At 40.6% G+C, this 27,548-nt stretch overlaps 1 protein-coding gene across 1 annotated transcript in view; it reads left to right on the top strand.

Moving 5' to 3' along the window:
• The window catches only part of ALDH1A1 (aldehyde dehydrogenase 1 family member A1), a 78,636-nt gene that overhangs the window by 43,768 nt on the left and 7,320 nt on the right, over positions 1–27,548 (top strand). The window contains exons 8-11 of the mRNA XM_083186097.1: positions 4,650–4,752; positions 7,095–7,279; positions 14,980–15,144; positions 19,193–19,350. Of these exons, the coding sequence (XP_083042223.1) occupies positions 4,650–4,752; positions 7,095–7,279; positions 14,980–15,144; positions 19,193–19,350 (611 nt within the window). The remainder of the gene's footprint in view (positions 1–4,649; positions 4,753–7,094; positions 7,280–14,979; positions 15,145–19,192; positions 19,351–27,548) is intronic.

Raw genomic sequence — 27,548 nt, 5'->3', positions numbered from 1 at the left:
ATTGGAGGAGTGCTGCCACCCTGAAACAGAGGGAGAGTGCATAAGGAAGTACAGAGTGTTGTTTCTGGACTTTAAGGATTCAGTGAGACTCATTGAAGGAGGTTTTAGTTTTTTGTTTTGCGCTACAAATACCACTACTTTTGTTATATATATATATATATATATATATATATATATATATATATATATATATATATATATATATATATATATATATATATATATATATATATATATATATAATCCCAATATTCCAACACGCGCTATGCTCAGATATATGACACAAAGTAGAAATGTTAGTAATGACTTGACTTGTGGCAGCCTTTCCACTAAATTCCCTGAGGGAAGGGAATAAAACAACCAAGATACTACACAATAGTGGAGTGGCGCCTTTCACACAAATGTAAGATAGTCCTGATATAATATCCAATTTTCAGATCCAAAGAAGCAAGAAGGGAATTCTTCCAATATTCATTTATTATTCTTCAGTGGATAAGAGTATAAAACAACAAGTAGATAACATCCCAACACGTTTCGTCTCACAGAGACTTCATCAGGGGAATATGTTGTATCAATCTACAAATGTACATGAAAAAACTTTGTTTCAATAAAAAATAATTATTGAAATAAAATACACATTTAGTTATTATAAAAAAGGAAGATGAAAATAAATGAAATGAAAACAAGGAATAGAGAACAAGGTGGTGGACTGGAAGAGAACAGAAGAGTGGGTATAAAAATAGAAGTATAAAATAGAAACGGACTGTAAGAAGTACCTTCTATAGGTGAATTCTACAGCTTAACTGCGTAACTCCTATTAAAGTATATGATAACGATGGTTTTAAGAGATAATCTCCTTGATCCTAGGTATCAAAAAATTTAAATTAGTATTGCATGGGTCTTAATAGGCCTGGTATCTAATTTGTAGCTACATACCTGTTTAATTTAAGGATTTCCCATATATATTGCGGATAATTTTTAGTTAGAAATGCCTATATAGAATCAAACATATTATATATTTAAAATGTAATCATTAAAGGAATCAATTGGCTCATGTGACATTTGAAAGTGAATATTATTGGTTGGTTTAGGAGTTCATATTGAACCTATACTTATACAGTGGCTGTATAAGGCTGTGCAACATACCTAAGTGTCCATTGAAAAAAGGAAATTCTGAAGGCCTCCCAGGTTGATCAGAAAATAGTGACCTATAAATAAACGAATAATTTTTTTTTATATATATATATATATATATATATATATATATATATATATATATATATATATATATATATATATAAGTGTCTGTACCTACATACATACATACACACATACAAATACACACCCTTATAGGTGTTTACATTGTGATGATAATAGATTATGTGTTTAATTCATACCGGATTGTGATAAAATATCTTCCAGAAGAATAGAAATAGAATATGCCCTAAAATGGAAAATATATATATATTACTATACTGATAATAGAATAGTCATTTAAATAGATTACACTAATATATCCAAAAAAGAGGTCTAATCACATAGTGACTTGTGTCTTTAAATCTCACCTCCAGAGAGCTTCCTTTTCCTTCTGAAGAGACCAGCAGAATGAAATTTCTACCTGGCTGGATCTCTATTTATAGGAGGTGAATGATGACATCACTTCCTCCTCTATTCAATTGGATACTACATGGTATATTTAATTATCGCTTTTCTCCTAATCCCAAACACCTAAAAGTGCGTCTAACTGAAGTATAAGTAAATGGAAGAGTAGATAAAAAGAAAAGAAGAAAAAAGGAGAAAACAAAAATAAATAAATAAATAAATAGAAAAATAATAATAATAAAATATGGAAAAATAATAATAAAAAAAAATAAATAAAAAAAAATAAAAAAATAAAAATAGAAATAAAAATAATAATAAAAAATAATAATACAAATAAATAAAAATAAAAATAAAAATAAAATAAAAAAATATAAAATAAAATAAAAATAAAATTTAAAATAAAAATGAAAATGAAAATAAAAATAAACATAAAAATAAAAATAAATAAAAATAAAAATAAATAAAATAAAAATAGAAAGATAGAAAGATAGAAAAATAGACAAATAGACATATAGAATAAAATTAGGGGGTAGTGCATAGACAAAATACAAAGTTAATACGGCAATGTCAATCAATGCTGATTACATACATAAATAAAAGCCACCAAATAGTTAATTATATTATAGACATAAACATATAATTATATTTGATAAAATTATTGAATAAAATTAATATTATTATTATTAGGTTTCCAGACCTGCTTTAGACTGTTCATCTTCCAGCAATATGAAGCTACATACATATACACACACATATATACATATACATATACATTGATATACATAAATATGTTCATAAACTGCCTCCCTCGTACGTACGTACGTACGTACGTACGTACATACATACATACATACAAACATACATACATACATACATACATACATACATATGTCCATACACTGCCTTCCTCATACTTACATATGTCCTTTTATATACTGTATACTTATATAAACCCATGTGCCAGGGAACACTGACTTCACTTTGTACAGGGAGTGACTCCAGGGAGCCACTACTCCCAGAACTACAATAAACAACAAAGGGCAGCTTACCCTTGGTTGGCTTGTCTTCTCATGCTCCCTGCTCCTGGTCAGGGGCCCTGTCTTTTGCCACTGCTGACAGCTCACTGCTTCTCCTAGTTGGGGCCTTGCTGCCTGCAGAATGTGTTGGTAGGCATTGGGCTGCTGCTCGTAGAGGGTGGCTACTGGAGCCGCGTACATGATGTAACTCCAGTCCAGAACCGCGGCCAGGTAGTGTCCCCGCACCTGGAAGTGTCCCCAGAGCCGCGGCCATGAAGTATCCCCAGAGCTGCGGCCATGAAGTGTCCCCGCACCCAAAGTGTCCACAGAGCTGTGGCCATGAAGTGACCCCGCACCCGGAAGTGTCCCCAGAGCCGTGGCCATGAAGTGTCCCGGAGCCATGGCCAGGTAGTGTCCCTGGAGCCGCAGTTGACAGGTCTCCCTGGGCCCGCAACGGTGTTAACCCTAGAAGTGGTGCAGGGGGTAGCTTGCTGGGCCCGCGGGCCCCCAACCCACCGGGCCCCATAGCAAGTGCACCCTCTATAGTTACACTTCTGTTCAAGTGCTTATATAGGAGGTCATGCTTGGATGGAGTGAATGAAAATGCAAAAAAGTAGCTGCAAGTTTTTTTGGTGCAGCAAAATGCACCAAGTGGTATTTTTCGGCATTTACAATGCTGACAGTGGGCATCTCATTCCTTTCAGAGTAAGACACATGGATCTACCCCAGGGAAATTATTTTTATAGGATACCATTGGCTGAGAGAGCCATGGTGCTCCTATCGAGCCCTGTCTTGGTTGATGGAAATATGGGAGAATCCTACATATTTTTTGCCCTGTATTTTGCTGAATCAGTGCTGGCTCATGAGCTTGGTGCAGGTCAAAATTACAGGGGTGGACCTCAGTGACGTAACTATAGTGCTGCAGACCCCGCAATGGGGTGCCTGGGGTCTATGGGCCCTATTGTTACCCTCTGGGCACGCTGTCCGTACCCGGGCAGTGGGAAGCATCAGCGCTGCAGTGTCCGGAAACTGAAGCGCTGAGAGCGGACACTGTGGACGGACAGCGGCTGCTGAGTTTGAAAATTCAAAAGATAGGCTGCCAATCAGCGCCCTATCTTTTGAATTTTCAAACTCAGCCGCTGCAGTCCTTCGGCAGTGTCTGTGCTTCAGTTCCCGGACACTGCGAATGCCACACGGTCCCACAGCACCCTTCAGTTCCCGCTGCCACCGCACCCACAGCACCCGGGCGCTGGCACTTCATGCTGCCCGGGACAGGTACAGGGTACCACCTCGCCTTCCCCTGCGCATCATTTGTTGTTATCTGTATCATTATTTTTCTGTTTTTCTGGTTTTTTATTTTACACTAAAGAAGCTTGCACAGATCATACTATAGATCAGGTTTTCCCAAACTTTTGAAATCATGGCACACCTGCTTATGATAATTTGAAAACTAATGGCACCCCATGGCCAAAAGTTTCTTTTTGGAAAAACAAAACTGAAAAAATATATTAAGTTAAATAAATTATGTTTATATCTCATCCTTCGGGTCAGTTATATGTGGTAACAGACAGGATTCACTTCTGTTTGTCCAAAATTTGCGTATTACATTGGTTAAAAATGATTTTAATTGGTCATGGACCACCAATCCAGGGCACCCCTGCGAGTCCCCCAAGACATCCCAGGTTGCCACGGCACACAGTTTGGGAACCACTTCTATAATTCAATGTTGACAATTAAGGTGCCCATACACTTATCTGATTTGGGCTGATTTTGCCCGATATTGATAGATCGGACCGAGAAGCTCCTGGGGGCTGTGGGTGCAGCGTCGAAGCAAGCAGTCCGCAGTGTCCGGGAAGTTCTGAGTGGAGAGACACTGCGGACAGCAGAGGCAGAATTTGAAATTCCAAAGATAGGCCGGCCGCTGATTGGCTGTGAGTGCTCTCAGCCAATCGCAAGACTCATTATTCTTTAGTCAATTTATGAAAATTAGAGTATGTTTATATTTTTTACAGCACTTGTTTTATGTTCTAGGTAGGACAGCTAATAAAAGAAGCAGCTGGAAAGAGTAACCTGAAGAGAGTTACTCTGGAACTTGGAGGAAAAAGTCCAATCATCGTTTTTGCAGATGCAGATTGTACGTAGCTTTAATTTGTCTTCCTCTTTTTTTTCTGAAATTAATTTAAAGGATCACAACAATATTGCCGCCAATACTTTCAAACCCGTATCTATAAGTATTGTACATTATGCATTTATTAGAGTCCAAACACATTAGCAAAACAGAATTAAGCCTAATATTGATAGAGATAGGTTTACGTTAAAAATTCAATTGATCGCGGGAAATATTTTCAGCAAAAGTTTTGCCCAATGTTTATTTCGGCCAATTCAATAGTAACCTTTTTTTTTTTTTTATGCAGTAACATTTACCTGCTGCTGTGTGAAAACACACAGTATCGGGGATAAGTTCCCAGAATCATGTGTTTCTGTGATTGCAGATGCAATAACATGGCACTTAAAAGGAATTTTGGATCTCCTGCCTGCGGGCAGGTAAAACAAAATCCCAGATAGTGGCAGTTACCATGGATGAAATTAATAATTCTGCATGGGGATCAATTAGCTGCAGTAATTTAATTAAATTCCCCTTAGTGCACATTTACTATGGTTAATGCAAAAAATGTAACTTATAGCAGAGAACCCATAAGTGTCATCCTGAAGAAAAAGCCATGGGCTTTGAAACGTTGATTGAATAAAAAGACACCCGATTTTTCACTACAAAGTCCATTGAGTGCCGTCTGTTGTTCCTCCTGGATACGGGGGTACACATACTCTAGATTTGTTTGAGGAAGGCACCTGTGGCTATATGCTTTATTGCACATTGGAGTGCCGGACACACATGTGATTATATATATATATATATATATATATATATATATATATATATATATGAATATATATATATATATATATATACATATATATATTAGATGTACTCTATAAAAGGGACACGGACATGGGGAACATATAATTACCGAGCTGTGAAGCACCCAGGCAGCCATTCAGAGGCGTCACATGGTGATTGCACAGCCAGATAGGTAGCCAGTAACAGTACAGATATATATATATATATATATATATATATATTAGATGTACTCTAATGAGGGACACGGACATGGGGAACATATAATTACTGAGCTGTGCAGCACCCAGGCAGCCATTCAGCGGCGCCACATGGTGATTGCACCAGTCAGCTCAGTACATATAGAACACATTAGAACAGCACAGGGTACACAGAACTAGACATAACACAATTCTTAGTACACAATACAGCTGAGATATAAGGAAGTGAATTCTGTACACAAAGAGAGATTTGCAGTCACTTGCTACGCAATTTGACTAGATTTTGACTGCATGCAATGACATAGTTAGCAGGAGATAATTAATCTCTCGTGGCATACACAAGGTGAGATCTGTGCTTACATTCTACGCAATCTAGTCAGATTGCTTAGAAAATGGTGTATGTGTATACGAGGGATTTTTTTTATATTGTTAGAATACTGACTTGTAAGGAAATTGGGAAAAGCAGGATCTGTATAAAACAGGAACATATAAGTTTGTCAAAATAAATGTAGTCTTAAAACACAGTGTAGGACGGTTCCTGCTCTGAGAGAACTTACTGTACAATCTAGTGGAAAATGGAAAGATCTGAGATAAGGGGAACAAGAAAGGCCCAGAGAAGACACCACTATAATTTTTTAGCATCCCCATTGGGAATTTGGCATGATAAGTAATAGTCCTATTGAAAAGAGAAGATGAGTTACTCGATTTATTAAGATCATAATAACCAATATAAAACTATCTTTTATTTGAGACCGGGGGCTACTTCAAGTTTGTACGCACATGCATACGCAGCTGCGATTTTTCAGGCTATGGACATGCTAATCATTGCATAGAAATTATTAAAAAAGTAATCACAAAGTTCTCAGTAACTGTGTACACATATGCAGCATCCATGCAGTAACAAGGACCATAGACTATGGTCAAATAGACTGGCCATGGCGTTTCTCTTTATACATGATTGCAGCTGAATGCAGGTACATGCCCCCAAAAATGTATGTGGCACCCACACCTGCATTTTTTCAACCTTCCCTGTTTCTTTCACCAAATGGTCCCTACTTGATAATCAGACATTGTTAAAAATCTTACTGCCAGTGGCATCGCAAAGGTACCTTTACACACACACTGGGAGTGTAACACATGTGCAGTCTGACAATAATCACTCAGTTGCAAGAATATTCACATTGTGTGGAAACATGAACTAGGCCCTGAGTGCATGTAATTGAAAGTGAATGTCTAGTTGCAATAGGTTTAGTGCAGATAGTGTACCTTATAGCAGCAAATAATCCTCCATGGTAATAAAACTGCCAATAGTAAACTCCCACCTATTCCCTTAACTAATCCAGGTTTTATTTCTCCCATCAGTGGACAATGCATTAGAGCAGACCCACCATGGTCTATTCTATCATCAAGGCCAATGCTGCATTGCTGGTTCTAGGCTGTTTGTGGAAGAACCAATTTACGCTGAATTTGTGCGCAGATGTGTCGAGAAAGCCAAGAAGCGGATTTTGGGAGATCCTCTTTCACCTGCAACAGTGCAAGGTCCTCAGGTTGGTGTTTGATATATCAACTAAACTGATTATTTGACTATATATAATCAGATTCCTACCTTTTCTTCATACACTAAGATAACATTATTATCTAAGATGGGAGTTCTATTGAAGATGGGATGTTGCTATAGACAACCATTCAAATTCTATTATCTTCTAGAAGGTGCTATATAAGAAGTAGATTCTGATTGGTTGCTGTAGATACATCCCATCTTCAATAGAACTCCCATCTTAGTAAATGTACCCTTATGGATCTGTTTACAGAGGGTTGATAACCCTAGTTTTCCTTAAATTGGCTTTTTTTATTATTATTTATCAAAGGATAGTGCATCTCAGGTGGTGGCTATTTTCACTTAACAATGGTTGCCAACACTTGGGATCAATGATTTCCCTATGTACAACATGGATGAGCATATATTAAAAGATTCACAATTACACATGTACCGCCCTAATCCTACTTTCACCATCTCAGGGTTTCATTTAATTAAGCATTTTTCTTAAAGAAAACTTTTTGAAATCACAGTTTGTACAATTGTTCTTCCATTTGTTTATCTTTTAATTCATTTCCCATGAAAATAGATGTCAAAGTCCAAGTCCGTCTATTCAGTTCCGCTACATGTTAAGCTATAAATTAGTAGCATGTGCGTTTATACAAAGTACTGTAGTTGGAGCACAGAAAGAACAGAGCATTATTGGTAAATGCTAAAGACTTTGTTCACCAATACAATCATGTCATCTACACAATAGAATCTGGAATATCACTTTCTAAAGATTTATAATTGTATGCGAATATAAATAGGAAATATATAAAAAAATTAGATTACATTTATTTAAAATGAGAACAGTATTATCTTACAGTAATAATGCAAGACCTGTGCTATCTAAGATACGTCGTTTCCACCTCCAACTACTGCGAGAGGGGCTGAGAAGGACAGAGAGACTGAGAGATAAAATGGGTGCCATTTTCCCAGAGAATTGTGCACATCTTCCCCTCCAAAATGGTACCATGGGACCGATTCAGACCCATTTGTTATGGGCTGAATTCAGCCCATCCCTGTTGTTTGGGGTCTGGACATGTGCAAACCCCGGGAGCGAACAACTTTGGCGAATTTCACACTCTCCAAGCCTTTCACTCTGGGAAAGGAGGGACAGAATGGGCAGGGGGTGGCAGCAGGGGAACACCCAGCATTTTATGAGCTTCTTCATAAAAATGCTGGGTCTTCCTCTGAGAACGCAGGCAAGGTGAAGCGATGCCTGTTCAGAGTGGGCGGCTGACATCACATGGCGTCAGCGCCCGCCCCGACTTCAGCGGATAGTGACTGGAATATAAGTCAGTCTAGGCTGACTTTTATTGCCGAGGGGAGAAAAATTCATTCGGCCACATGCGAAACGATGTGTTTGCATACACATCCCCTCACATGCTAGGGGATTCGGTTGCCATGGGGAAGCGGGTGTTTGGGCGGATGGCGTTACCTGTTCTCTAGGCTAGGTTGTGATTACACGCAGCCTAGTGAACAGGTAAGAATCAAGCACCATGTTACCTCAGGTCCTGTGTCAGTGTCTACTTACCACATGCCGTAATAAAGAGGAGATGGGGTGGGTTCGGGAACTGGAGAAGAGTAGGGTGGTAGGAGAGTAGGGCGGTAGGAGAGTAGGACTGGAGGAGAGTAGGACTAGGACTGGGGGAGAGTAGGACTGTGTGGAAGAGGACTAATATTCTTGATATTTGTCTACTTAAAATGTTAAATAAGCTCTAATAAAAAATTACCCAAAATACCAGCCACCAACATTTACACACACAAGTGTGTAATATTCAGATGGTGATTTATCTTTGTGATGTTCCTCTTTAGAGTGGTAACCAGAGATATTGTATAATACTGTAAGTAAGCCGAGATATAAATAGGAAATGACTGTTTATCTTACTATACTTGATGATCCTGCCATATGAGTTGTTCACATTTAAACTGGCATATCTACATAGTAATTTTCTTTTTTTCATAGTATGTGATATTTGCACACATTTACACATATGCATTCACACACACATAACAGATTTCTTTAACACAGATAGCACCAATTTCACTTGCAGATGGGGTTTCAGAGTACCTATAAAGCCACGCTTTGCGTGTCAGTGGGGTGGGACCAATAGGATTTTATTCCATTAAAATCACACTAATTTGTCCACTACACTCTCAAAACACCTGTGAATCACAGATTTTTGCCATGAGTGGAAGGGGCAACAATGAAACTTTCATATCTTACATTAAGTTTTGGCTACATGCACTTGCGAATTTGACAATGTGCTATTTGGCCTATGGACAACTACATTACAAACGACTTAAACAAAATTGCCTTGACTGCATAGTCTATTATTCCTTGAGATACCGACCTTATTGCAAGCTGTGGAAACACTGAGATTTTGACTAACTTTTTATATAATTTTAACTATATAGCCAAAATTGTTAGCCAAACTCTTACCGTGTGTATGCACCTTACAATACACAGCAAAGCAATTTAAAAACACACAATCCCATGTGTGTTTAAATTGCTCCTCTATCTTAGCCTCAAACACCTCTCAGGGGCGGCTAAGACAGTTATCCACTACCCTTTCTGTAAAGTCATTTTTCCTCAAATTTCATCTGAGCCCACAGTACCTCCCTCTCTCTCTACCCTTGTGCTCTTGAAATTTGGAGGTGTGGCCTAACTTTGGGGGCGTGGCCTATACACACGGCTCTCCCACGAGGCCACGCCCCCATTTTGACGCTATGGGGGCAAGACCCAGAGGCTCTGTGAGCCTCTAGCCATGCCCCCAGCCCCCTGGCTGTGGGAATAGACGCTGTGCGCATGCGCACAGCGTTTATTCCCCGCTGCTTAGCAGCCGACAGGGGGGACTCCCAACAGCCCCCCCTCACCGCGGGACACTGCCGGCCGCGGGAGGGACAGCGGGACAGGCCCTGATAATTGGGACTATCCCGCTGAAATCGTGACTGTTGGGAGGTACAGTATGAGATAGATAGATAGATAGATAGATATTTTGCAATACATTTTACTTGTCATAGAGCATGGAGGCCTTGTGCATTTATATTTTGCAAACATGTCTTGTTAAATAAATATCTTACACGTACTTCTACTTTGTAATGCTAGACTTTTGCATTTGTTTTAATCAAATGGTGCTATGCCTAATCAGCCCTAAGGGTATTATAATTATACATTCAAGTAAACGCTGCTGTAGCAGTGGTATGTGTTTTTGCCAGGTTCCCAGGCTTTCTATACTTGGGCAAGAAAGTAACTGCTTATTGGCAAGCCTCCAAGGTGTTGTGTTCAGTCCCTGGCATGGCCACATGATTACACATACCGCTTGAATTGCTACCAAAATGAATTCTGATGTGTACATCTTATTACAAAACAAGAACCCCAAATCGCAGGAGCAGGAGATTATACAGCAGAACTTTGAGACCATTGTTGATAAGATTTTAACAAGCAGTACAGCTTGCGCAATATCAATGCACTTTTTGGCCCTCTTTCCAGTAGGTGTCTAATCAGACTATCACTTTCCACAGAAAAAGATCTAAAGCCTAAAATCCTCTTTGTATTGTGAACATTGAAAGAAATCCCCTTTTTTCCCAGCGGTATAAAGCATATTTTATATTTGGTTTCTGCAGAATGTGTTCATTTTACGGTTTTATTTATTAACTTATACTAAATATACATAAGTATACATAAGTACAGTGCAATAATACCACAAGTAATAAATATGATGTATAACATCATTCTCTGTGACATGTTGCAGCTGTTGTAGAGAACTGCAGGCAATACTTTATCACTGACAGGGTAAATACTGCAAAATGATGATTGTTCAAACAGTGGGAGAGTATGGGTGCAAAATAAAAGTAACAATAAAAATACATTGAGGTTTGTGTGTATACAGAAGTACATTAAAAAGCTCAACAAGATATTGCTGGGATTCATTAGTCACCAGCATTTATACATTACATTCTGGTGTACAATAATATGGTGGTCATGTGCAAATACACTGGGATTTTAAAGTCTACAATTTTAATTAGTCCAGAGACAGAACTACCATTGGTGCAGTATGTAGAGTGCATCAAGGACCCTGAGCAGGGCTGGTGCGAGGGTGCTCGGCGCCTCCCTGCAAACTCTAAAATATACCTTATAATAGAGCTCACGCTAGAGGAAAGCACCACTAAAAAAAGGAGCTGTGTTCTCACAAGGAATGTGTTCTAAAATTACCACACACAGTAGAAACCTTATTTGCATGTAGTGCCACTGATTCACACTATACCACACATTAGTTTCCCTTATTCCCTTTAAGAAACACAGTAATTATTTTTATTATTTATGTTACATCAGGCATTTGTACCCTTTACACACATTATGCCACACAGTAGTGCCCCTTATATAAAATTCTATTAGTAGTAGTGCCTTTTACACATAATGCTCAGAGAAATACGTCCACAGTAATGCCATTTATACATAACTTCTAGAGTAATGCCGGTTACACCTAATGATCATAGTAGTGCTGCCTACACATAATGCCCACAGTAGTGCCGCCTACACATAATGCCCAAAGTAATGCAGGTCACACCTGATGCACACAGTATTGCCACCTACACATAATGCCCAGAGCAGCATTGCTTATGCTTTTATGGCCGGAGTAGTGACAGTTATGCACAATGCCCAGTCAACCATAGTGTTGCTTACATATAATGCCCATAGTGTCCACACAATTCCCACTTTCATCTTTTTAAAATGCAACCTTCCACCTCCCCTAATGTGTGTGTCTGTGTGTGTATATATGTACATACATATATATATATATATATATATATATATATATATATATATATACACACACACACACACACACATATATACATACACAGTCCAGAACGGTTACACTCATAATAACTCACAGGCGGTCATGTGAAGCTGTGCTGTGCCGGGCATGCTGTGTTAAAGTCAGCCAGTGTCTATTATAGTGGCACGCACCTTTGTTACAGTCACACAGGTCTCCCAGCGTGGCTACACTGACTGTGTCCTGCCTTCTGCAGTGTTTCCTGGACGTGGGCAGGACTGGAGCTGGGCAGCATCACACAGCAGCGTGAGTGGCGGGAGAGTGCGTTTCAAGTTGGGCGGTAGGCAAGAGTGTCACACAGCTGATGCCGAAATTTAATTAAATGCCCCAGCATTTGTTCAGCACCTGTATCTGCCCTGCTGCTGGCGTCGCTGCCTGTCATATACTTTGACAGGTGCAGGCTGTGGCAGCCGGCAGCTACAGTCTCAGAGGAGGGGAGGAAGGGGCAGCTACAGTCTCAGAGGAGGGGAGGAAGCGCCTTCAGGGGCCAGCGCTTACCTGCTTTGCAGGCTGTGCTGAGCAGGTAGTGTAGGCCCTGACCCTGCGGAGTAAGGGGCCCACTGCTGTCACCCTTATCCTGCTACCCACTGTTTCTCCCTGTGAAACGCTGCCTCCCCTGCCTCTTCCTTTCACCCTCTGACTCTCCCTGTCACCCACTGCAGTGTTACATATTGTGAACTTGGATTGGGATAGAGGAGGGGGCCCAAATTATATTTTTGCACCTGGGCCAACCTATCACAAGTTCTGCCACTGAATTAGTCAACAAAAGTATTGTGAACATTGTTTCCAATTAATGTAAAATAATTTGTCCATTTGGATGCAAAGAAATGGGCATCTTTGGCCCCTACACATTAATCCTCTAGTGTTCAACCCCTTGAGTGGTAGGTTTTCCTGCCCCAAAAATACCCACCACAGAAGGGGCAGCCGCCGGCTTTTGCAGCAGTCCCTTCTCCCCTGGGGCTGCTACAGAAGGCTCTGGCTGTTTGTACCTGCTCAATGAAGTTTGGGGCCACTCGGGGAGCTCTGGAGAGCTCGGGTGTTTGTGCGCTTTGGCTCTTGGGCACTCGCGCATTCATGTGTTTGGACTCTCGAACACACAAACATCCGAGCCCTCCCGAGTAGCCCCGAACTTCCCGAGTTGTGGCAGGGATTGGCGGCGGGGAGTGGTGGCAGGAACCAGCGGCGTGGGGGGTGAAGATCTGAGCTCCGGATGGAGTTGGGAGCGTCGAGGGGGGGCACCACTGGAGACACCACTTACGCACACCTGCCCAGAAATTTTCCAGGAGAGCCCACTAATGCAGTGCAGGCGCGCAGCTCTGCCTGGAAGATTTCCGGGCATACCACCGAACACATAACATATATGAAAGCTGCAATGCAATACGGAATCTTCAAGACAATATTCTCTTTGATTTTTTATCACAGTTATTTTTTTTAATTATACCACCTTCAACATCCAATGAGATTATAATACTAGATTATTAAATTACATCCCAAGTGTCTGAAATGTTACATTCTCCATGCACAGAAGACTGAATAAATGCAGACTGTAAAAAGCATAAATCAGTTTTATTCTGCTATAAATATATTTTCTTAAGAAAATCTCCTTATTGACTTACTTTGACTGCCATTCCATTACATGTACTCACAAAACACATAGCTGTTCAGTCTAGCATACAAATGTTGTAGCCATTTTCATTATATTTGGTCTACATTCTGCGTTATGAAAACTGACTCAAATTACACTCTAAGCAAATAAAAGTTAAATTACAACAGGAACCTGAGATTGAATAAAAGAGAAATTATATGCATGGTTAATTCAAGCACTGTACTTGGAGAAAGGCTTGCAAAGAGCTATTATACCACATAGTTTCAGTACATATCCTGTATTTGGAATTCTTGCCGTGCACATTTTAAATATAGTTGTTCATGTTTATTCTTGCTTTGTGATAACTTGTCATAAAGCAAGAATAAACATGATCTAAACATATTTATGTATGAAAGAACTATAAGTTTCTATTTTCCATACACTTGCATGTGTTCACTGATAAACAATTTTTTTTCCTGTAGATAGAAACTGTATTTATATGGCTTACCTTTATTTCCACTTTCAAAAAAAAAAAAGATTTATTTCCATGCATCCCAGATTCACTGTATGGGGACTACATGAACAGGACAACATGGGGACACACAGGCTGATCTCACTGTTAAAACAAAGTTCCTAATTCAATGTTAATGCACATGTGTGATGGTTGAGATCTGCACTAAGCTGAGCATGTGCAGCAGATCTCATTTTATGTCGTCCATCACAGTGCCCGGTACACCATATCTTGTCTACATTTTCCAATGCAGATTTACTGACATCTGTAGCTTGTTTTAATTGGACGTCCTTAATAACCTGGGGACCACTCAGATGGCTAAAGAATCAATAGATCCAGATGATCCGTATTTATTATATGTTTAACCTTTTCCTGACCATTTATCTTTTTTAAATGTTTGAAAGAGCCTAAACTATAGACGATCTGTACTGTTAAATATTCCATACAGTATCCAGTGTATAAAAAGACCAATTATCGCTCCCCCAGAATCCTGTACTTACTTCATTGGGAAATTTGGATTACATTTGGAAACCCCCCCCCCCTCTAAAAATCCTGCATTTGCCACTGGACAACATCACCTATTTACATTTTTAGAAGCCTTAGAAAATGTTACCCATAGCACTTTAAAATTTGTGGTCACACTTTACGGCTGTATTTGTGTATGCTATAATGTATCGGTGTTCTGTGAGTTTTCGGTTTAACATAAAAAATTAATTTCTATATTACAGATTGACAAGGAACAATATGACCGAATTCTTGAATTAATTGAAAGTGGAAAGAAAGAAGGAGCAAAGCTGGAATGTGGGGGTGGCCCATGGGGCAAGAAAGGCTTCTTTATCGAGCCAACAGTCTTCTCAGAGGTCAAGGATGAAATGCGCATTGCCAAAGAAGAGGTATGTGTAGGGCCAAACAGTATTTATTAAGCATAATATGATATAGACTCACTGGCGTAACTAAGCTACCGCAGCCCCCGCCATGGCGGGGAGGCGCAGAGTAACTATGGGCGCCTGGGGGGCTGCGGTGCTATAGTTACCCGCTGCGCTGCTGCCCGGCCGCATCTGTGGTCACTGCCCGTCACTCGCTCCCGGCGCCGGCTCCTGCTGATAATGAAAAGTGACACTTAGAAAATGGCTGCCCCCGTATTGCAGACAGTTTTGGCAGCCATTTTCTAAGAGTCACTTATCATTATCAGCAGGAGCCGGCGCCGGGAGCGAGTGACGGGCAGTGACGCAGATGCGGCCGGGCAGCAGCGCGACAGGTATGGGTATGGGTATGGGTATGGGAATGGATATCGGGGGGGGCGCGCGCCGAAGGGGGGGGCGCCGAAAAAAATTGGCGGGGGGGCGCAATATATATAGTTACGCCACTGTATAGACTTATGTTAAACTACTTAGAATCTTTCATGTTTGCAGCAGGGGTATTGTAAAACAAATCTGTGCCATATTGTCGCTAATCTAAAGGAATATTTTTTTGCTTTTTTATTACAATAACTACTGCAATGGTGACTTGAACCCAACATTTACAACCATGAGCCAAAGTAGCTGGGTCCTTGTAGTAATGTTAGGGTGTAACATTTGGTCCCCAGAGCTTAATAGGAGATAACATCCATACTAGTTCTATATGATACATATAAACTAGCAGTATCGTGGTTAGGCTAACAACTAGCAGAATATGAGGAGATTGAAAGCAACTCGTTAAACATGCAAAATTGTATTTAATGGGGAGGCTCCAGAGGGTGTGCTGCAGAGCAATTCAAATAGGGGAAGCACAGCAACAGCCATGACTGTCATTATATACTGACTCACTAGCAGTTAGTGTAGCTCCTCTATCTGAATTTTGGACTGTACTGCAGCTCCACCTCTGGAGTCCTTACTGATTTTAACTATGTATTGTGTTCATCAACTATTCTAAAACCAACTCGCTTGTCCCTTTTCTAAACTGCTGCTCTGATGCGGTAAGTAATACAAGTTTGGCAACCACTGCTCACAAACCAATGAAATACACTTTCAAGATGCAAAGCTACAGTATTAATAAATAGTAACCAGTGAGTTTTTTCTGAACATTTGGTGAACCTAACTAGAAGTGTTGACTGACTAAGTCACAGTGACAGTCTGAGAACCCGGAAGTTGGATATATCAAATGAAAATGTTTCTTCAGAAGTAGCTAATTTTAATAAGATATATTCTGTTCTTCAGAAAACATGAATTATGGCTCTGAACAAAACCAAAATGTGGTTCAGATCTCTGGAGGAGATCTGATACCAACCAAGTCCCAGCTCAAATCTTCCCATGGTTCAGAATTTGGATTTTAAATTGTGATATCAGATTTAGGATTTAAAAAATGGCATGATTTTAGATTTTTTTTTATTGATTATTATCAATGATGATCAATATTTTTGTAACTCAAATTTCATTTCAAACTACATTTGAAATTTTAAACAAAACACTTTGGGTGAATTTTGCCAAAACCAAAATACGATGATGAGTTAGACCAAAAAACAAAACATGGAGTCAGTGCACATCTCTAATTTTTATAAGATTGGTGATGCCATAGCACTGTTTTCATAAAACTGCATAACCAACACAGGGGATTTTGTCCAGGAAATTAGGCTAAAGGTACTAATTATGTTTTTTGTCTGTGTATAATACAGTAATACATTTTGAACCTTAAGATAACCATATATAGAGAATATAATAATCACAAGAAGTGTTAAAGATAAGACTTTAGATGGTGCAAGAGTAAAGGCTAGAAAAGGGCAAAGTTCAAGGTACATTTGAGATTGACCGAGTTGAAAAGTTGGAATTAAGGATAATATATCAGTAAAAGTAAAAGTAAATGAGATGAACTTGAATATGTTTAAAATATAAAGAATACAAAAAGATAACAAATTGCCACTCCTAAGCAAAAATGATAATTGAACTTGCTGTAAATTTACCTGCATAACAGTGCATCAGAATATATTTGAAGTTAAGGAAAGTTCTAGTAATACCTTCTTTAAGATCCAGTTTGCTTTGCCTTTCCATAGAAGGGATATTTCCTTTTGTTCTGGTGAATTCAAAAGTGGAAATGTACTAGAGTATCTTCTTTTAAATGACTGGAAAAAGTAATTGAAAACTGACTTTGAATTTACGCTAGATAGGGTAACAAAGGCATAAGATAAAAAGCAGTTTTATACTACGGCTACTGAGAGCAAAAGATAACAGTGAAATAACAGAGACCGGCATAATGTGGAAGTTACAATAGCCACATTTAAACTAAAACACCATGGTGATATGCACCAAATTAAATAAATCACTGCTGATACAGTATGTTCTGGTCATACAATGTTCAATTATCTCATAGTGGGCTGGTAATGTCATAATATAGAATTAGTGTCATCAGCAAATACAAATTGTTTATATTCTAGGCATCTGCAAAGTCATTGCTAATTTTTTTTTAGAGAAAGTGCCCAATACCTGTCATATTTATTAAGTTTATATTAACAGCACACATTTTGCATGACTTTACAGAAAATAGTTGAACATTCACATCAGTCCATGCCCCAGTGGAGCTTACAATATATGGGACTTATTCTGGTTCACTCTTAAAGGCAAATTCCTTTTTTAATTGACAAAGCTATGTGCACTGCTGGTGGGGTAGATATAACACGTTCAGATAGAATTAGATTTGGGTGAGTCATTTTGTTTCTGTGCAGGAAATATACTGAATGCTTTATTTTTACACTGCAATATAGGTCTCACTTTGCAGAAAAACCCCACCCAAATCTAATTCTATCTGCACATGTTATATCTGCCCCACCTGCAGTGCACATGGTTTTGTCCATTTGAGAAGGAGTTTGCCTCTAAGAGTGAACCAGAATAAGGCCCTATATTCCCTACTACATATACACGCACACACATTCTTTCTAGGGTTCAATTTTTGTTGGGAGACAATTAGCCGACCAGTATGAGAGGAAACGGGAGAACCCGGAGGAAATCCACGCACAGTTAGGGCCATGGTGGGAATCAAACTCATGACCTTAGCGCTATGAGGCAGTAATGCTAACCATTACACTGTCCGTGATGCCATATACCAATAGTAACTTTATAGCTACCTTTCTTACCCTATGTACTATACTTGACAGTATTAAACTTTTAAGTAAAAAAAAAACTTGCTTATTAAGCTATCCTATCCTAAGGTCTGCTTCACAGATTTATGATTTCTTCCCCCTATTATTCCTATTTAAAGATTGATATGGTTGCAACCCAGGAGATTTTTTTTTAAAGAATTCTGGAAATGTAAGTTCTACATTAACTATAGATAGGGCCTGCCAACCTCTATGTCTGTCTTTAAGTACCCAGTTTGTCCTATCACTGTTAGTTCCACTTGTAAAGAACAACAGGATGCGCTATATAAGAAACTGTAAATGAATTAATAAATAAATTAACTATACCATGGGCAGTACGGATGGTGTAATGGTTAGCATTACTGCCTCACAGCACTGAGGTCATGGGTTCAATACCCACCATGGCCCTAACTCTGCGGAGTTTGTATATTCTCCCCGTACTTGCGTGGGTTTCCTCCGGGTACTCCGGTTTCCTCCCACAATCCAAAAATATACTGCTAGGCTAATTTGGCTCCCAACAAAATTAACCCAAGAATGTCTGTGTGTGCGTGTACATGTGGTAGGGAATATAGATTGTAAGCTCCACTGGGGCAGGGACTGATGTGAATGGTCAAATATTCTCTGTAAAGCGCTGCGGAATCTGTGTGCGCTATATAAGAAACTGCTAATAAATAAATAAATAAATAATACCATATAAATATACGTTATCTATTAAGTCAAATGATTTTTCTCTACCCTGGATAACTATTGCTACTTGATACTCATATCTAACATGGTTTTTGTTACTCTTAAGAGTTTGACATAAGTAAACATGGTAATTGTATTCATGTCAATAGATATTTGGACCTGTACAACAAATCATGAAATTCAAAACTATTGACGAAGTAATTAAGAGAGCAAACAACACCACATATGGATTGGCTGCAGGAGTTTTCACCAAAGACCTTGAGAAAGCAATATCTGTTTCCTCCGCTTTTCAAGCAGGAACTGTCTGGTAAGCAAGTATATTTATCATAATATGATATAAGATAAAACCTTGTGCAGCAATGGAGGTAAAATATGGTTTCAAAACATAGCATGAATGGGTCTCTGGGCATGATACTTGGTACTATGTTTGTCTGCACAACAGGCATAGTAGAAACATGACAAATCTCTATAGCAAAGTGCAACCAAAACAAATTTAATATACACCATTCACGCCAGTCCATAGGAGATGTAGTCTAACAAAAGAAGAAAGTAGTTTACCAGGGTGCACTGGGACACTGGACCATTTGTCTTAAAAGTTTATCACTTTATTGGTATGCATTAAGATATGTAATTATTTGATTTTTAAAAATGTGAAATATAAAATAAAGGATAGTGAAAAAGAGAAGAAAAAGTGGATATAATATAAGTATCCAACATTAATTGGTGTCTATTTGTAAATTTAAAAAAAAAAAATTAAATAGTGTATTTCACTTGGTATAAGGGGTAACAAATGTTGCAGTTGGTTCTGGTGTGATGGATTCATGTACCACCAACTCATATGTTATCTACAGTGCTCCATTATAACACAATGTACCCTTTAATGGGTGAGATGTACTAAGCCTTGAAAAAGTGATAAAATGGAGAGTGAAAAAAACGCTAACCAAACAGTTCCTACCTGTCATTTTTCAAACAAAGCCTGTGACATGTCGGTTAAGAGCTGATTGGCTGGTGGTTTATCTGTAATCACAGTCAGTTAATATAGCTGCTATTTCGCGATATATAGTATACTATAAACTTATAAGCTGTGTATGCACTGAGCAATTTTCAGCCCAGCAATTTTCCCCATCATCGCAGTGCATATACCCTGGGCAAAAACGTCCATTGTGTATCAACCTTAACAGCTCCGACTGTCTGTGAAGTCAGCTAGTCCTACACTAGAAGTGTGCGGCACGCAGAGCCGGTCTGTACAAGCACCAGCAGCTTAGTCCAATTATAGTTTATAATTAATTGACTTCACAGATAGCATTGCATTTTGTTAATTGATAGAAATAAACTATTAATACTAACACATTTTTTAAAGCATTCTTAGTTTGAACATTTTTTTCCACATCTGCCTAAAACATTTACACAAAACTGTATATATATTTAATGAAGTATGCATATGCATTCTACATGTGGATTTAGTGTGCTCAGTAAAGGAATTGTACACTGAATGCTACATGATTCCCATGTCATTATTGTATTTCTGTTAACTTTTAATTAAAAATAAACATGAGAAAAGAAATAAAATACAAGGTTGATGCAAAAAATGTGCTAAAAGGACAAAGACAAAATGCTGTTCATGTTGCGTGTGTCTGACACTCAGGTAGACTAGAACAAGGTTAGCACTGACTGGCACCTAATGCCAGTTTGATGTATGTTACAGAGAGATATTTACTAAAACTGCCCTCACATGAGGCGGGATGTACCAAGCAATCGCGGTACATCCCACCACAATTCACATTGATCAGACTTATACAATTAGTATCGCAAAGGGCAGCCATTATGATAAGAACTTCCCTTTGCAAAGCAGCTGGCGGAAAAGGGGGGGTGAGCGGGTCCCCGTGGCTCCCCCCCTCCTGCTGTGCCTGGTAGCCTCTTGCTCAGATGGATGCAGGGACTGCCGGGCTCCTCCTCCTTGCACCCAAAAGACGGATATTCTAGTGCTAGAGAGGCGGAGGTTACTGGTTCAGGCAGCACAGCAAGAGGCTGCCCGGACATCAGGTGAGGTGGATGTGGTGGGGGGGTGCGCGTGGTGTGGGTAGTGCGTGTGGGGGGGTGCGACGTGCGGGAGACATAAAAAGAAGCCCATAGGCTTCTATGAGGTTACGCCAGCTCCCAGCAGTGGGGCTTTAGTGCATCTGAAAATGCAGTAAAAACTCGAATTACATTTTTTCCCCCCACATCTTCTGTTTAGTACATCCCGCCCACCGTGAGATATTTTAAACGATATGGGCATATTCAACCAATTGGAATGACCAATTGTTTAAAAACGTTCCGTGTGTGGGCATGATAACAACGCAACGTGCGTACCTGCCGTTTGTTCATCTAACTCGCAGATCCATAATAGTGGAGAACACATTTTTCACATTTGCTGTATATTGTGTTTTGTATGTAGGAAATAACAATAATATTTTTTGTTCACATAATGCACTTTTATATTCCAATAATATTCATCATTTATCATGGCAGAAAAATTATATAACCTGGAAAAGTTGCAGGGAGAAAATGTATACATAGTAGTTACATTGAAAGTGTTATCTAAATTGTTACCTTTATGCCCCTTTCCCACTGCAGCCTTAAAACGGTATATTGCCGATTTTTTAAGGGCAAAATACCGTTTAAGGCTGCAGTGGGAAAGCGCCAGAGTTGAAATACCGTTTAAAGTTAAACGGTATTTTAACCCGTTTTCAAAGCAGAGTCCTACACGGCTAAATAACGTTTAAGAGGCAGTGGGAATGCCTCTTAAACGTTATTTAGCCTCCAAGCAGTCCCAGTGCCTGATGAGACCTAGTAGTTCTCACTTTGTGCATGTGTAATGTGTGCACGTGCATACTAATGAGCCGCTAATTACATATGTGCATATGTAATGAGCGGCTCATTAATATGCACGTGCACTCATTACATATGCGCAAAGTGAGAACTACTAGGTCTCATCAGGCACTGGGACTGCCTGTATCCTGCATGGACCATGCAATGACCCCCGCTGCCTCCCCACTGCCCACAGGTAAGTACAAGGGGAGGTGGGGGCACAGGGCAGGTACGGGGGGTTAGGCACTATTTACACTGGGGGGGGGGGATTAGGCACTCTTTACACTGGGGGAAGGGGGGGTTAGGCCCTCTACATTATACACTTTTCACTGCAATGGGAATGGTACTTAAATGGTATTTAAAACGGTAATCTGCTGCAGTGGGAATGCTAATACCGTTTTAAATACCATTTAAGATTACCAGTACTTTAAACTGGTCTGCAGTGGGAAAGCAGCATTAAGGGCCCTACATACGCAGAGATGTGTGCCAGAGATACATAACGGGAGATTCAGCACAAGAGATTTCACTAATTGGCTCATTTCAGACAATGAGCCACATACAGAGAGATTTGTGTCAGAGATTCAAATTGGGAGATTCAGCACGGGAGATCTCAAATCTGTCACGACTGGACATTGTGCAGCTGGCTACTCTGGATGTGCCTGCCCAGACTGCGCTATATATATATATATATATATATATATATATATATATATATATATATATATATATATATATACACACACACAGTATATATATATATATATATATATATATATATATATATATATATATATATATATACACACACACAGTATATATATATATATATATATATATATACATACACATACATAGTGTGTATATATATATATATATATATATATATATACATATATATATATATATACATATACATATACATACATATACATATACATATATATATATATATATATATATATATATACACACAGTATATATATATATGCATACACAGTTTAATAGTTTTAGTCCCCCATATAAAAAGTTTAATCGTTGGTGGTATAGTGTGGCATCCCCCTCTCCCCTCAACCGTTGGTGGCACAGTGTAAAAAAAAAAAAAAGAATATACTTACCAACTCCGTTGTCTTCCAGCGTCGCGTCCTCTCACTGCAGCTTCCATCTGACTGCAGAGGGCGGGCGCGGCACCCGGCAGGTCCAGGAAGCGTCTCTGCTGGGCTCCGGCGGCGAGGCTTCCAGGCGGCGGGGCTTCCAGGCGGCGGCAGCGGGGCTTCCAGGCGGCGGCGGCGGCGGGGCTTCCAGGCGGCGGCGGCGGCGGGGCTTCCAGGCGGCGGCGGCGGGGCTTCCAGGTCGGTGGCAGCGGGGCTTGACAGTCACAGTCACCGGCATGACAGTCGCTCAGATGGCCCTGCTCATCCCCGCGCCACACATGCGGGAGATGAGCAGGAGCTTCTGAGCGACTGTTATGAATTGACTGACCGGGCCATTCTGAATCTTGTGCAGATTCAGAACGGCGGGGGCGCGCATGTAAATCGCTGTGTGGGCTATATACACAGCGATTTACATGCATTTTCAGGCATTTTCTGAGCGATTTAGTAAAATCGCTCAGAAAGTGCCTGAAAATTGTGCTGTGTGTGGGGGCCATTAGTTTGTTTGGCTAGTGTTGAGAATTGGGAACTTAAATGAACCTGGCTTGTTTGCTTGATAAAGTTGTAAAGGTCACACACTTTCCCAGAGTCATATGAGTTGATTGGAGCTGCCAAGAGATAAAGGAGCTCTGAGGATAAATGCTGACCTCAATCGATCCTTGTGTATTCTCTACCCTTCACATACATGCACTTTTAGACACTACTCATTTCTCTCCGCATAATTTAGTATGCTGTTACAGTCACAATTACACACAATATATAGGAAAGCCACATAACTCTATGGCTGGGAAACACTGTACAGAACATTTTGTATGCAGATTGAGCTGTAATTACCTTATTACTTATCATTGCCTGAGGGCCCTATCTCTTTTCTAGGGATCAGGTTTATCTAGTCTGTGCACTTTTATACATTATACTGCATGGGACTGATGTATTTATGTACTGTACTAAGCATGGGCCCCTTATCCATGCATTCCCCACAATGGGCCCTTCATGCCCCAGTCCGACACACAATAGACGTTCCATAGAGAAAATGATTAATAACCATATCTGTTTTGTGAAATTAAATTGCTGTTAAGGGAAGAGAATGAGGCTCTAGTGGACACTGGATCTCCTCTTGATAGCTGTAACTTTTCATCTACAGTAAGTGCAGTGTGGCAAAATTTCAGATAAAATAAAGACTAATGGAGGTCATAGAACTTGGCAATATGTCTTTGGCAGCACATTTGCAGTCAGTACTTTAAATAATACATTAACAGAATATGTGGCTGCACATATAAAACAGTGATGCAATCAGTATCATCTGAGGATAAGACCATCAACCCTTCATACCAGGGGCGTATTAAGGGGATAATTCTGATTCTCTCGCAATACTGCAAGTTCTGCCCACATGTTTTGGGGACTGCACATGTACATGGCTCTTATGCACATGTGCAGCTCCACTTTGTGAATGACTTCGGCAACTTGCATAGTCGCTGAGCCATTCACAAAAATATCATGATGAGCCGGGGGCCGACAGTTGCGGTAATGGGGCACTTGGATGGGATCGCCCAGCATTCTATGGTCGTCCCCATGAAAACACTGGGCTTTCCCATGGGTGCGCGGGTGGGCGGGCAGCCAATGTCACAGTACGTTAGCCGCCCGCCCCGGTTTTGGCTAGGGACGCGCAAATAAAAGTCAGTTTGATGGTTGGTGACCATCAAATGACTTCTCCTACAGCAGAAATGTTTTTTTGTTGCCATATCTGTTTTGTGAAATTAAACTGGTGTTAAGGGAGGGGGGGCTTCTTAGGCACTCGGTACTTCGCAGCTTACCAAGTCAAGCTGAATCAGCCCCTAAGAGAGCAGGGGCCCTGTGTGCAGCCATTGTCTGCAATAACACTGACTCTAAACACTAGTGGTGCATAAGTCTCCTTAAATATGGCACAACTGCCATTTTCCTGGTGATTTTTCCCTACTGGGAATTTGCACAATGCTGGTAAATCAGAGCTGCAGCTCCAAAGTCATGCCACTCTGGTAATGGAGTGGAGTGGTAAGTATTGAAAAAAATGGGTGCAGTGTTTGTTGTGTGTGCCACTATGGGACCCGTGTGCATCGCACACACTATACCCATGTATATGGTACATAGAACGCATATACTGTACCAATGCCGATTGACTGTGGTCCTGATTCAGAAATGTACATACATTGGCCCTTATTCTAATCTGTGCGGTACGGCCCGCGTGCGGCCGTACCGCCGATGTTTTCACACTGCACATGCGCAGAGGTCACTCTGCGCATGTGCAGGTGAAATCGCCGCACACAAAAAATATACGCCGCAAAGGGGGCGTATAGGGGCGTGAGGGGCTTCATACCCTCATTTCCCTATGCATACGCCCCGCGTTTCATGGGCGTTCCCATGCAAACGCGGGGCGTATGCATGCTAATAAGGGTATGACGCCAGTGATGGGGGCGGAAAGCTGACGTCGCCGGATGTCAGCTCTCAGCCCCCATACAAGCTATCACACGGACGATTGTCCGTGTGGTCTCAGCTTGCGGGAGCTGCTGTGGCGTGCGGGCCTGCCTTCGATGGTCGACGACCATCGAATGCAGGGGGCAGCTCCCACCATGGTGGAGGCGTACGCCCCACCATTTTTATGCGGATCGCCAGCCGTCCGTGTACGGACGGCCGTGGCGATCCGTCTCGTGGGCGGGGATTGGTTTGTGCGGCCGGAGCACCGTGTGCGGCTCCGGCCGCACCAACCAGAATAAGGGCCATTGTGTAGATCTGTGATGGTTGGAGACCTGTGCATGTATAAGATCTGCACTGCAGATCTTATTTCTGCACACATGCATGCATTTCAGTGACTATGGTTACAGTGCCCCCTAACCCACTGTATAATTCACATGCTGCAGCTGATTGGGGGAGGGAATGGGCAGTAAAGGCCAGCATTCCTGAAAACTGGGTTGTATCAGCCCCGTTTTTTTTGAGCAGTGAGTCCAGTGTCTGAGTATTCTGACCCATGTTTACTGACTAGGGCCCTCATTCTGGTTGGCTCCCCTATTGCGAAATTGCAATGGGGACTGATGTCAGCGACCTCCACATGTGCATAATCACTTATGCGCATGTGCAGGTCTTCACTGTGGGTGCCGTCAGAGACCTGCTCGACGTGGGGGGCGTGCAGGAGGTGGGCAAGGTGCGTTTCCCGGGTGTACCCACAAAACAGTGGGTGAGCCCAGGAAAATGCTGGGCATCCACTTACGAACAGGGGTGGCTACCTGCCTTCTGGGGGCAGGCATCTGACGTCAAAGGATGTCAGCTGCCCACCCTGTTCTCAGACCAGGATGCCGCAAGTCTAAGTCAGCAGAGGCTGAGCTAGATATGCGAACACTACAGAAATCATTCGATGGTCAGCAACCATCGACTGATTTTAAGCCTGCAAATGAATGTTAATGGACGTTTGTACTAGAGATGTGCAGGCTCTGATTTACTCTGATTTCAATGCAGGATCTTATTGGCTATCCAAAATCACATGACAGTTGTTGACAGTTGATAGCCAATAAGATCCTGCTTTGAAATCAAAATAAATCAGAGTAAATCAGAGCCTGCACATCTCTAGTTTGTACGGGTGGCGTTAAATGGCTTGCAAAGCAGCAAACTAACACTGCTTTGCGCTTCAACTAGAATCACTAGGCGGCGTCTGAGGGAATCAACCAGAATAGCCCCCATAGTGTCCATCCCTGAACTAGGACCAATGACAACATTATGTAGCCTAACCTATTTGGCCTAAAAATGTTATATATTAAATATTTCAAAAAAACATTCTTAATATCAAATTTGTACCAATGATAATGCTGCTAGTGAACATCTCCATCTGAGAAAAGTATCAGTATAGCCAAAAAACAACAAAATGATGCTTGGCCTATACAATAGTCAAGGAATATATTCCAGATGTACACTTAATTTGTCTAATCAAGGTTGTTACATCTTTAGGAGTAGTTATTACTACTAAATTGGGTACAGTGCAATAAATTATACACCTTTCACACAGAAAAGCATATTACCGGGTCACACATTTCTACCCAGAAATGTGCTGTTAAACATGGGTCCTATTGTTGCGTGAAAGGGTCAACCTGGGTCTAAATTCCTGGGTCTTTAACCCAGGTATTTACCAAGGTCAAAGACCTGGGAATTTCAACCCAGGTTGACCCTTTCTTTTTTTTTTTTTATGCAATAATATTTATTGAAAGTTTGTTGATTTTACATAAAGCAACAAAAGCAAATAGTACAAACAGATGCTTAAGTGTGTCTGTTAACAATCAGTAGGCTAATGGGCCCTACACACTAGCTATGCTAGGTCGGGCTGTGGTGTGCCGCTATCTCATAGCACACAGAGCTGACAGCCCACACACAGAGCGAGCTGTCAGCTCTGTGTGCTAAGCGAGCAGACAGCGCCAGTGTTCTCCGGTGGGAGAACCCTGCCGATGCCGAGATTGATGGACACTGTCCATCAATCTCGGCCAGCGAT

The sequence above is a fragment of the Crinia signifera genome, chromosome 1, assembly GCF_055691185.1.
Source record: "Crinia signifera chromosome 1, ASM5569118v1, whole genome shotgun sequence".
NCBI lineage: Eukaryota > Metazoa > Chordata > Amphibia > Anura > Myobatrachidae > Crinia > Crinia signifera.
The sequence above is the reverse complement of the archived record's forward strand: the minus strand, read 5'-3'. Positions and strand labels throughout refer to the sequence as shown.